Genomic DNA, 13,013 nt, shown 5'->3' on the forward strand with positions numbered 1-13,013 from the left:
ATATCACATTCGAAACGATTTATAACGATATAACGTAACAAATGCTCAGTAAACACAATAATACAACTGTCACATTGTTGTGATGTAACAAAATAATACGGTCGACTTTACGTAACGTGACGTAAAATATCGGAACTTGACGCAACGTGAAGCTTGCCAATGTCAAGTTTAGATGTCACGTTCCGTCAGTCGGACTGTTCATGTGACACTTTCAAAAACGGAGTTCTTCCAGTTCAGGTTATGCCCGTAGCCAAACTGAATTCTTCTTCGAAAAATATCTCTCACAATAATATAACTTCAAACGTCAAATTCACGTCACGTCACTTCACGTCCCGTCGCGTCCCGTTATGTAAAGTTCATCGTAATCGCGCCCTTAATCTCTACAATTATATGACGGCTAGCGACAGATTCAAGATTCAGGGTTCAAAGTTCAATATACTCATATCTATCGCTAGATACAATAGCCGTCATATAATTGTAGATTGGGTCATTCTGAACAAAAAAGTCCTTTACCATTTTGAAAATAAATACCTAAATTTTCAAGTTATTTTCAATTAAAAGAGTCTGTAAATATGGTTATCATATTTTCAATTATTAATAAGTTAATAACTATCTCAATTTTTGCAATATGGTACTTGACTTTTCTTCTCAGTTTAATCTGATTAATCTTCACAGTACTGACTTTATCGATACAAAGAAAAAGCATCACCAAACACAAATTATCCGTAAAACAGCTTGCGTGGTTGATTATAATTTTTCAATAGGAATTGTTGACAAGAGCAATATGATCATAAGTACAATTGAATGTACAAGAAAAACAATTAAGTGGTACAAGAAATATTTTTTTCATATGTTATATGGACGTGTTTATGTTTGCGTATTGCTTATATAAACATAAAATAAGGAAAAACATTTCGATCGCGTATTTCCATTTAGAACTAATCAGGTAAATTTTAAAAGAATGTCATGAAGAAAATTTTGGCAAAATCACTAATTGTTAATTTATATTCACCCGCAAAAAAACGGGCCACTAAATTTTAGCACAGTTTTCTAACATCTTTCAATAACGATAGCTCAGCCAAAAATCATCGTATTAAAACAGTATAACTTTATCAAAAAAAGTCGTAAAAAATTATTAAAATATGGATTTGTTAGGAAATTAATGAGCTTTAAATCTCTTACATTTTTGTACTAGAGAACCGATTCTCCTGAGCAGTGCAACAATTAAAAAACGCATTTTTTTTCCCATTAATCGAAGTCTATCTTCAACATCCGCAGTTTTGTAAAACATTTATTATAATTCACTTTTAAGTTTCTGATTGTTGACAAGAAATGTCCAAGTTTTAATTTGAGCTTTGTTTCATCTCAATACTATGATTTTTGGTTAAATTATCGCTATTGAAAGCTATTAGAAAGATATTAGAAAACTATGTTAAAAAGTGGCCCTTTTTTGCACGTGATGTAAGAATCCACTTAGACTTGTTGCAAGACTTTTCCCATCCATTTGCATTAGTAGTAATACAAAACGAAAGAGCGCAATAAGAAAGTGCATTATTTGTTGTAAAAATGATAAACAACGACAAACCCATTACCGTTATAAATCCTGTGATGTAAGTTTATATGTACATATATCCTCTTGTTTTCAAACTTCTCATACAGAATTATATTGCTATAAACAATTTTTTAAATCTAAATATAATATTTTAAAATGCATTACATTGTAATATCTCATCCCTTACGGACAACTTACTTGTAATTTACATTATTTTATCGAATATCAAATGTTATGCTCATTCCGCGATAAAATGTACGTTTGCGTTACTGGCCCGTACAGTCCCAGGCAGAACAGAAAATCATGATGACATCAGAATGACGTCAAAATGATAAGAAAAACTCGTTTTTTCATTATGTTTCAGTCATTTTCTCGTAATTTTGATGTCATTTTGATGTCATGGTGATTTTCTATTCCACCTGAGGTAGAACCTTATTCGCGACTCGAATATCCGCACAGCGGAAAGTATACTCGCGAAGGACATAGTTATATCGAAATCGTTAAATGCTGCTTGGTAAGTGTGATAAGAGAGGCTCAAATAGCAACCTGATATCTTTTTGCCGTCCCAGGCAGAGGTGTAATTTTTCTTCGAAGTCTTCGTATTCGAAGCTTCGATACAAAATATTCGACGAACGAAATTTCGAAGCTTCGAAGCATCGAACCTTCGAAGTTTTAGTCTTCGAACTTCGAAATGTCGAGAATTCGGAGGTGTCCGGGAATCGAACTACGAGCCTATACTTTTGTTATTTACGGAATGTATGACTAAGAATATATGACTAAGATGGTCTAGCATGCAGTGCGTGCATGGAGAAACAAAGAACGCAGGCTCGGAAACAACTGTCCCGTATTCTTCGAAGCTTCGAATATATCGAAGCTTCGAAGAATGATTGATATTTTCGAAGACTAGTCTTCGAAGTTTCGGCATAAAAAACTTCGAAGTTTTGAAGTTGACTTCGAAGCTTCGGAACCTCGAAGCTGCCGAAGAATAAGAACTTTAGTCCCAGGCAGAACAGAAAATCATGATGACATTAAAATGACGTCAAAATGATAAGAAAAAGTCATTTTTATCATGACTCAGTCATTTTCTCGTCATTTTGATGTCATTTTGATGTCATCGTGATTTTCTGTTCTGCTCGCCCAGGTAAAACATAGAAGTCATAATGATATCACAATGATGTCAATATGACTTTATTTGTCACTTAAACGTCACTGATAATAAATGACACAAAAATAATATAAAAATGGCAAAAGTATATATATGTTACATTATAAATATAAACACTTTAAAATAATCACTTTAGTTTCTGAAATATTTATATCGTTCGACTATATCGTTACAGTTGTGTTAACAATAGAATAAACAAATATAAGTAATATGTAAGAAAGATGATGACATTGTGACCAAATCTTGGAATTTCGTTTATCGTAATATTCTAGTGACATTCGTAAAATAACATACGCCATATTTTTAAGAATCTTTGAGGTTTGATGACGTTATTATCCTCAGGAATCTTATGTGTAACGTAAACTGTTTTCGTGCAAAAGATTGTTCATATAACATATATGTATATTAGCCCTTATGAAAAAAAAACTCTCAATTTTGGGTGTTAACACTCAAAAACGCTTAACTTTGGTGTTAAACACCGATAAAAAACGCTCAATTTTGAGTGTTATACATCGAATAAACGCTCTATTTTGAGTGTTACACACCGAAAAAACACTCAAATTGGGTGTGATTTCGGATCGTCAATTGAAGGTTACACCCAAAGGAAGGTTAACGCTCAACGAAAACCCTCAAAATAACACCCAAGAAAACTCTCAAAATAACACCAAAATATTCAGATTAACATTTTTTACCCTATATTTCTTATCCTTACATACACAAAAAACATTTTAGAAATATGATATCTCTAAAATGTTTTTCGGACATTGTATATGTATGGATATAAGCTAATAATTTTTGTTGTTATCAACATGATTTCCATCTTATTTTATTATTTTTTGTGGAACCAATTCTTCTTTGCGCTCCAAAAAATATATTGAAAATTGAGCACGTATTAAATAGGATTTATTTATTTCACAATTGATTATTTTTATTAGAATCTACCTTGTAATTTTCATAACGTACACACTTATAACCATAATAGCTATAGGGATGTAACAAGTAAGCTTCATATATACCGACGATTTTAATTTAATTAATCATTTTAATTTAACAGTTACAATCGTTACATAAATTGATATTATACATAAAAATATTTATAAAAACGGATGACTTTCAAACCTGTAATTTAACCTTAGTTACCAACAGGTTCGTAAATGTGTATGTATGTATATGTAATTAGCATTTCCTTACTGTCACTGGAAAATTTTAATCGTGAAACAGGAATCGATGTGAAGGCGAACCACTTATATTGAACGCTGACACTGCATTCGACACACATCTTGCAATTCACAAGTTTTGTCGTTCGTATTTTTTACCAAAATTATATAACATATTAATTTAAGTAAAAAGTATCCTTTGTTGCATCATATTCTCTCTGTCTTTGTTTTTTCAGTTAAATTTGCCAATTAGTAAATTAAACTTAACAGCAATTTGATAAATTAATTGTACTGATTATCGATTATCAGATTTAATGATCTTTTATCTCTGCGTGAACCTGTCTCTGATATTGTACACAAAAGATTAAACCTCATTCTTTGTGGAATTGCATCGTATAAAACTCACGTGATCAATTATTATTTATTATTTATTATTATTATATATACCCCCAAGTAGAACATAGAAGTCATAATGATATCATAATGATGTCAATATGACTTTATTTGTCACTTAAACGTCACTGACAATAAGTGACACAACAATAATGGCAAAAGTATATATATGTTGCATTATAAATATAATATAAACACTTTAAAATAATCACTTTAGTTTCTGGAATATTTATATCGTTCGACTATATCGTTACAGTTGTGTTAACAATAGAATAAACAAATATAAGTAATATGTAAGAAAGATGATGACATTGTGACTAAATCTTGGAATTTCGTTTATCGTAATATTCTAGTGACATTCGTAAAATAACATACGCGATATTTTTAAGAATCTTTGAGGTTTGATGACGTTATTATCCTCAGGAATCTTATGTGTAACGTAAACTGTAGATTTTCATACAAAAAATTGTTCATATAACATATATGTATATTAGCCCTTATGAAAAAAAAACCCTCAATTTTGGGTGTTAACACTCAAAAAACGCTTAACTTTGGTGTTAAACACCGATAAAAAACGCTCAATTTTGAGTGTTTTACATCGAATAAACGCTCTATTTTGGATGTTACACACCGAAAAAACACTCAAATTGGGTGTGATTTCGGATCGTCAATTGAAGGTTACACCCAAAGGAAGATTAACACTCAACGAAAACCCTCAAAATAACACCCAAGAAAACTCTCAAAATAACCCAAATATTCACATTAACATTTTTTACCCTATATTTCTTATCCTTACATACACAAATACATATACATGTTCAAAAAACATTTTAGAAATATGATATCTCTAAAATGTTTTTCGGACATTGTATATGTATGGATATAAGCTATTTATCATTTAAATAAAAAATCACAATGACTTCAAAATGAGTAACAAAAGACTGTAAAAACTCACTTTGTAATCATGATGAGATCATTTTCTTGTCATTTTGATATCGCTTTGATGTTATTGTGACTTTCTATTTTAATGTACAGTTCTAAAAGTCATCATAACATCATTTCAATATCAAAAAAACATCACCAAACCATCTCGAAAACTATATCGAATGACATCATCCTGATTTGTCTTAAAATGACTTTTTGTTTATATCATAATTATATTATTATGATTTTTTGTTCTACCTGGGTATTGACTATTATTATTAGATCTGACAGAAATGGTCAATAACCGTTGATTGCTCACTAATAGATCATTGATCACTTTTTCTACTGAACGCGACCAATGACATCATCTTTTTCACATGTTATTTATATTTCTTTATTCTATTATTTATACAACTGTAACAATATATTCAAGCGATATAAATGTTTCAAGAACTAAAGTGATACTTTTAAGGCGTATATAATTATTATATAGCATACACGAGGGTAGTCCCAGAAGTACCTGACCCAACAAAGAAAACACCAAAAATTTGGGAAAAAATATCTTTATTTCTCTACATAGTCTCCTCATAGCTCAATACACTTTTCCCAGCGATGTTCAATACCCTGTTCGACACCCTGTTTATAGTGGGAATCGTCGAGCTCCTCAAAATAGCCATCAAGCCACCTTGGTCCATTGTTTTGACTGTTCCTTCGTCTCAGGTGTGAAGTGATGGACCCATGTTTCATCCATGGTTATGAATCGACGCAAAAACTCGGCTTTATTGCTGCGAAACTTCGCCAAACAATCGATTGAAACAACCTCACGACGCTGTTTTTGTTCCAATCGCAGCGCCCATCTTGCGCACTCAGCTTTCTCATGTCCAAATTTTCAGTCAATATGCGATGTACAGCACTTTTTGAGATGCCTACTATGTCTGCTAACTCGCGCACTTTCAGTTGATGGTCATCCAATACCATTTTGTGAATTTTCTTCACCATTTCTGGCGTGGTCACCTCATTTGGTCAACCACTGCGATGTTCGTCTTGGCAGGCCGTACGGCCTCGTTTAAACTCTGCCACCCAATATTTTACTGTTGTAAACGAAGGAGCAGACTCCCCCAGAATAGAATCTAGCTCCACTTTGATATTGGTTGGACTGAGGCCTTTCAAATGAAAATATTGTATCACATAACGATGGCCAATTTTTTCCATGTTTACAAATTCACTGAGAGCATTCACTATTGATGGCTGCCAAACAAACACTAAACAATGCAGCGTCGTCAAACTTCAAACTTATAAGCTTTATAAGGTTGGTACTTTCTACCATAATCATTCTTTTCAAACAACAATCGCTATCTATACGTCAGGTCAGGTACTTCTGAGACTATCCTCGTAAGTACTTTTATCATTTTTATATCATTTTTGCGTCATTTCTTATCAGTGAAACTTAAGAAACTGATAAAGCCATATTGACTTAATTTTGATATCTTGACTTCTGTGTTCTAGTTGGGTAATTCATTTTCAAGGATTCCTCTGTAGCTAATTATTCAAATAAATAAACACATCTACAATAAATAAATTTGTCTATTATTATTCACAAATGTGAATAAATGTCTTTAATTTATCTTTTAGCAAATTAAAATCTTTTATATGACATAAAATCACTCAAACGTAATATTGAATGAGATTTTTTTATACATTACAGCGCAAAGATTTAAATCCATTGGAATCAAATCCCGCAGAGGATTAATATGATGACTAGCGACATCTAGCGATGTAGAGACCACTCACATGAAAGTAAAAGTAACAAGTAGTGTAGAAGAGTGCAGTTCAAGCGTGCAAAGTGCTCCAACTCTACGAGAGAGAGTCAGTAATGTTGCTGATGTTGCATTTACGTGAAAATAAATATACAAATTTCGCAACGGTTGACGGTAAACCATGATCCATCATCGATTGTTCGTCATTACGAATTAATATTATTCAAATACGATTGATACTTTTCTCAGTGGGCAATTCATCCTTCAAAGCACGTATCATCAGACATGAGGTTCATATGCATCTGCAGGCACAACGGTGAACAACAGTTCCACAGGAATAGCAATTTTGTCTAAGCCTAACAAATAACATTACTTAACGCAACAAAGCATAGAAGTAAAGATAAATAAGACTATAAAAAAAGAGATGTGAAAATCGAGCGATGATGCCAGATGATACGTTGAGTCACTATCTCGCTAAAGAGTGAGACACGTGCGGCGTCCTGTGATATTCCTAAGCAGAATATCAGCAGATATAATGATTTGCATCTGTGTCACAATTGAAACGTGCTGCAACAGGAAGCACCAAATTGTGTGTTCAATTTCCTTGCTATTATAACGTATGATTGGTCAAATGCCAATGATCATGGCAGAGAAGAAAGGCGAGAGGTATCCATTACATAGATGCATATTTCAAGGTGATGTTAAGATGCTGAGTTCGTTGCTTGAGACCCATGATGTTGCCGAGAAAGATAAACAAGGTTTGCTTCAATGTTGGAATATAGTCACAAATATATCTCTTAGTCTTTGTTAATACTTAAGTATACAATACCAGCAAAGAGAATTTTTTAACATAAAGTTATGGAAGAAATTTATTTTTAACTTCTTTATGTTTTTGCTTCAGGGAACACACCTTTGCATTTAGCTGTAATGTTAGGACGAAAAGGTATGAATATTTTTATGTCAGATTTAGCCGCATTAATGTGTCAATTACATATAAAAAACTAACAATATTGTAATAATCATTCATTTTATATAGAGTTATATCGTTAAAAAAAGATTATAGTAATAAAGCTCTGAGATATATAATTAAAAACTAAAGAATTGGATTAAGAATTGTATACATATAAATGTATTATATTTTGCTTTGTTTTATAGAATGTGTTCAATTATTGCTTAAATATGATACACCTATAAAAGTGAAGAATCTAGCTGGTTGGAGTGCATTGGCTGAAGCAATCAGTTACGGAGATAGACAAACTAGTTAGTATAAGATAAAACTATGATTTATATATATATATATAGCATATTTTGCTTTTGAAATTTATGTTATTTCGCTTATATTAAATCAATTATCAAAGGTTAATTATTTTGGTAAAATATAAATCCTGATAAAATATAAAACATTACTTTTAATCTATAAATAATAAAGAATTGGAAGCAAAGTAATATAATAGAAGTGATACAACCTAATAATAAATAACAATTATGAAACCAAAATTTTCAAAATTGATGTTTGAATTTTTTATAGTATCATCTTTAGTACGCAAGCTGAAGGAACGAACTAAAGAGGATATGGAAGACCGGACACCGGATATAGTTAGTGCACTGCATCAAATAGGTGATTTTTATATGGAATTAAAATGGGACTTTCAGAGCTGGTGTAAGTTTTTCATATACTCTTGTTTTTTTTCTTTTTTTCCTTTAAGAAGATAAGATAACTTTTATTTATATGCTAAACTCGTCTCAATCGACCAAAACTCAAATTCAAATCAAATTCAAATTGCTATTTTTCCAGATCTCTCTTTTTAACTGTAATATCTGTATAAATTTTTGTCTTGCCTGCAGGCTAATAGTAAGTTAATATTTCTTTTAGTACCATTAGTCTCGAGGGTGTTGCCATCAGATATATGTAAAATACATAAAAGTGGAGCTTCTATTAGGATGGACACGACTCTTGTAGACTTTAATGATATGAGATGGGAAAGAGGTGACATATCTTTCATCTTCAATGGCGATCAAAAGCCCAACGAATCATTAACTATCCTCGACAATACAGCTAAAATTTTCCAAAGAGTGAGCTACGAGGTAAAAAGTTTTCCTTAATTTACTTGTCTTCTTCATGATGTTCTTTTATAATGTTAGATACTTGTATATGATACATAGTAAAACTATCATAAACTATTAATTAAAATTATTATAAACTATTATAATTACATTTAAGTTAATATTTATCAGTTTTATATATTAATATTTATCGGCTTTGTATATTAGTTTCAATGAAAAAACGGAACTTTCATGCATCAAGACGATCCACATATATAAATATATACATATATAGTTTGCTTGCTCATATTAAAATAAATGTTTAATTGGTATATTTCAGGAGACAGAAATTGATATAGAAGATGAAGTTGATATTCTTATGTCTAGTGATATTATGGCAGCCCAAATATCTACCAAAGGTGTTACATTCTCTAGAGCACAAACAGGATGGATTTTTAGGGAAGATAAGACGGTGATTACATTTATACATAAGTTAGTTAAGATAGCTATAATTAGCATTCGGCACTTAATATATACATTAAGCTTATAAGATATATATTTAAACATGTGTAAATATTTAAAATTAAGGAAATGGTGGGTCCTTTCCATGCCGATTTTTACCAAATTAATGGCATGGTGTTTGAAAGTAGAAAACGTCGTGAACATTTAAGTGCGGAAGACCTCCAAAAAAATAAGGCCATTTTGGAGTCACTTACTAAGGGCAATTCTCAAACGCTTACAGATGACGACGAGGTGAGATTCTAATTGTAACAAAAAACAATTACAAACGATTAAAAATCAATATGTGTCTGAGTAACTAAAATATATTATCTAAGACACATTATGTAATTATTTAAATTGTTGCTTGTAGAAGTAGAACTTTAGTAGTTTTCTGTTTAAAGGAATCAATTCCAAAATGGAAAATCTATAATACATTTAATTTATTTATTGTTTGTACATTTAGCCTCCTACGAGAAGAGCGTCGTTGAACCCACCACCAGAATCGAACATAACATGGGAGGAATATATCACTGCTCCTCCTGGGAAGTGTCCACTTCTAGGTAGAAACCTTGTGTATAAAGAAAGTAGTAAATCATTCAAAGCTACCGTGGCGATGAGTTTGGACTTCCCTCTCACTGTCGATATGTTACTCAATGTTTTGGAAGTGATCGCGCCGTTTAAGCATCTGAACAAATTACGGCAATTTGTGCTCATGAAGTTGCCTCCTGGGTTTCCGGTTAAGATCGACATACCGATATTACCTACAGTCACTGCTAAAATAACTTTTCAAGAGTTCGCCTTTCGCAATGACATAGATCCGGAACTGTTCAAGATACCAGAAGATTACGAGGAAGACCCAATGAGGTGAGTTTACATTTGATACAATAGATCGTGTGTCATATTATTTTATCGGTTTGTGTAAAACGTCATGGCAGATTGGAAAGCAACAATTTTTATATGACATTATTATATCTATACGTAATTTAGAAAGTCTTAAAAAATCGGAAAAATAAATTTACAAACAAGTATAAGTGATGCTAGTGCGAGTGTCTGTCCTTAAAGAATTTGTTACAAATTCAATATTTCCGAGAAGACTTTCTACATATTCCGATATATACACGTATCTATAGAAGAAAGAGCTTAACAATAAAAGACATTTTTTGTATTATTTTGTGTGTTTCAAGAATATGACATCTACTTAATCAGGATTAATACGTCCAAACATTCCGCATATATATTATCTCAATCTTAATGAGGTACAATAATACATTTCAGTGATTATGGTGCGTACATGACTATGATGAAGGTTCTTCATACCGCGTCATCCGTTTGAGGATAAACTTCAAGATAGAGAATATTTTGATATTAAATTCTATCTTCTCCCCCTTCCTTCTCTTTCTCTTTCTCTCATAAATTTTTGTTTCAGCAAAGTTTCTATCTCATTGATAAAATTATGTTAACTTTGTATAAATTATATACTTAAATTATCGGTAATATATAATAAAATGTTTCTATAATTGTCGATATATTGGCATATAAATTTTGTGAATGTATATTTTAATAGCAAATCATCTAACATGCAGTTTAATAGCATATCATTTTCTCAGATGTACACTGATACATTCCTGTAATGGATTTTTCTAACAATTGCATGTTCTGTATAAATAGTTTTGTTGGCAAAGCTTTCACTTTTGCAAAGCGCGTTGGTAATCCATTATATCATATAATTTAGATTGAATCGCACTTAAAAATAAGTCAAATACGAAATCGACAATAACTTTATTATTTTAAACTCTGGTATAAAGTCAATTAATGTCATTTCATATTTTGCATATGTATTTGTTCGCATAAATGTTTTCCGTGTCATTTATCAACATTTACACTATACATAACATCCGTACTAATTCTCAGCAATCGCTTTGCAGATTTCCAGACTTATGACGCTTCGACATCTTAATACTAATCAACGTCCAGCCTAGTTGGGGTCTTTTTCCTTTTGTGCTAGAAGACAATCTGGCTTTCGAGATTTGGGCCAGTCTGGAAAGCATCTACTGAAGCCATTGTGTGTTGTTCATCGAGTAAACTAATACTCATAACTTAATTACACGTAACTGCGAATAGTGTCGAATATTTACGAGACGTTCTATAGAGAAACATAACTACGAACAGGAAGCAAATCTACACACAGTGGAATTACTTAAACTTGCACACGACACTACTATTTAGTATCTAAACGCGTAACTATATGTTTTTTTCTTCAGGTAGACTAACGTTTGTATGAAAAAAAATAGTCATATGTCGTGTTGTACCTACAAAATACGCTACGTATGATCAATGTTGCTGAGGCGATATGTTACGTATCAATCAGTTGAGAAGAATGATCAAAATTTACGTTTCAACAATATTGATACAACTTTATAACTTTTGATAACTTTTAAATGACAATTAATTACTTCAGCATATTTTCAAATTCGAATTAGTAAGTATATTAAAACAGATACCGTTGTATTGTCTCTAGCAACATTACGCACGATGAGCGACATATCTAATTTTTCAAAAAATCGCGATTAAAATTTTCACTTCCCACGTGAATTAAAGATATCTCAAAAATCTTAAATCTCCAAGTTCGTCGCTGCAGCCTCGTTAGATTAATAATGCGGCAAAGACATAAGTGATTATTCGTAATGTGATTTATTGTCACAGTATACATTGAGATGAATAAACTTTTGTTACTAATAACGACAAAGCGAATTTATTTCAACATGTAACAGAGGGAGAGTTTTGTATAATTTCTCGCTGATTACATCTAATATGACTGCAGTGGCGAATTAGAGAGCTTTAATAAATAAACAAATTAAATCGGGTAACAAGTTAACGCTGTATTAATATTCTGCACTTTTCGCACAAATTATCTATCAATTCCAAATTCAGTAAAGATGATAATTCACGTTTATTTCTTTACTAATCACACGAACAATATGTGTTTTTACTATTGGAATTTTGACAATAGCGTAGCATTCAATTGGCCATGTGAAGGAATATTAGACTAGGATGTACTCTTCAGTATTACCAATTTACACTTTTGTGTAGCTCGTAATATACGATTGTAATATTTCTCCTTTAGTACAAACATGTTCGAAGGGAACATGCGCACCAGCTTTTTATCCTTGCGCGAGAGTGCATGAAATCATTATTGAAATACACGATGATTCGTACTCATACCGCATCCAATACTAAACATTGTTTAATTTTGGGCTAAAATTGCAACTACGTAAAGTATTAAAAAAATTGCACTGTTTACCGTTTATCGAGTCGATTCACGATATCGCTCGATTTTAATGTTATGTAAGTGAAGAAGAAAGTTCTTCCAGACGTGTAAACACTCATTATGAAAATCTCTTATATTTTCACATACCTAATATGATTTAAAAGTTTATACACGTAAGTTTTGTAGCATTCTATGTACATATCGCGTTTCAAGTAGGAACTTCAGGGGCGCTTTTGTTTACGAAATGCGAAAA

At 31.7% G+C, this 13,013-nt stretch overlaps 1 protein-coding gene across 4 annotated transcripts; it reads left to right on the forward strand.

Moving 5' to 3' along the window:
- The first annotated feature begins 7,020 nt into the window (after positions 1 to 7,020).
- LOC105185596 (ankyrin repeat domain-containing protein 13C) lies at positions 7,021 to 12,589 on the forward strand. 4 transcript variants are annotated; one of them, XM_019842543.2, is made up of 10 exons: positions 7,021 to 7,706; positions 7,850 to 7,891; positions 8,104 to 8,208; positions 8,477 to 8,608; positions 8,822 to 9,033; positions 9,332 to 9,463; positions 9,580 to 9,744; positions 9,956 to 10,356; positions 10,768 to 10,775; positions 11,418 to 12,589. In XM_019842543.2, the coding sequence occupies exons 1-10, from the start codon at positions 7,568 to 7,570 to the stop codon at positions 11,447 to 11,449; spliced, it is 1,368 nt and encodes a 455-aa protein (XP_019698102.1). In that variant the 5' UTR covers positions 7,021 to 7,567; the 3' UTR covers positions 11,450 to 12,589. The 4 variants fall into 4 exon arrangements, with proteins under 4 accessions (XP_019698102.1, XP_011143521.1, XP_011143519.1 ...); XM_011145219.3 differs by lacking the exon at positions 10,768 to 10,775; XM_011145217.3 differs by lacking the exon at positions 11,418 to 12,589 and having other exon boundaries at positions 10,768 to 10,894.
- Positions 12,590 to 13,013: the final 424 nt, after the last annotated feature.

Source organism: Harpegnathos saltator, unplaced genomic scaffold, assembly GCF_003227715.2.
Source record: "Harpegnathos saltator strain DR-91 unplaced genomic scaffold, Hsal_v8.6 scaffold51, whole genome shotgun sequence".
NCBI classification, from domain to species: Eukaryota; Metazoa; Arthropoda; class Insecta; order Hymenoptera; family Formicidae; genus Harpegnathos; species Harpegnathos saltator.

Excerpts from the sequence above, each read along its gene's own strand:
- LOC105185596 (XM_011145217.3), top strand. The coding sequence starts at position 7,568 with ATGATTGGTCAAATGCCAATGATCATGGCAGAGAAGAAAGGCGAGAGG. Across the intron at positions 7,892-8,103 it reads TGTAATGTTAGGACGAAAAG|AATGTGTTCAATTATTGCTT; the intron begins GTATGAATATTT and ends TTTGTTTTATAG. Across the intron at positions 9,034-9,331 it reads TCCAAAGAGTGAGCTACGAG|GAGACAGAAATTGATATAGA; the intron begins GTAAAAAGTTTT and ends GGTATATTTCAG.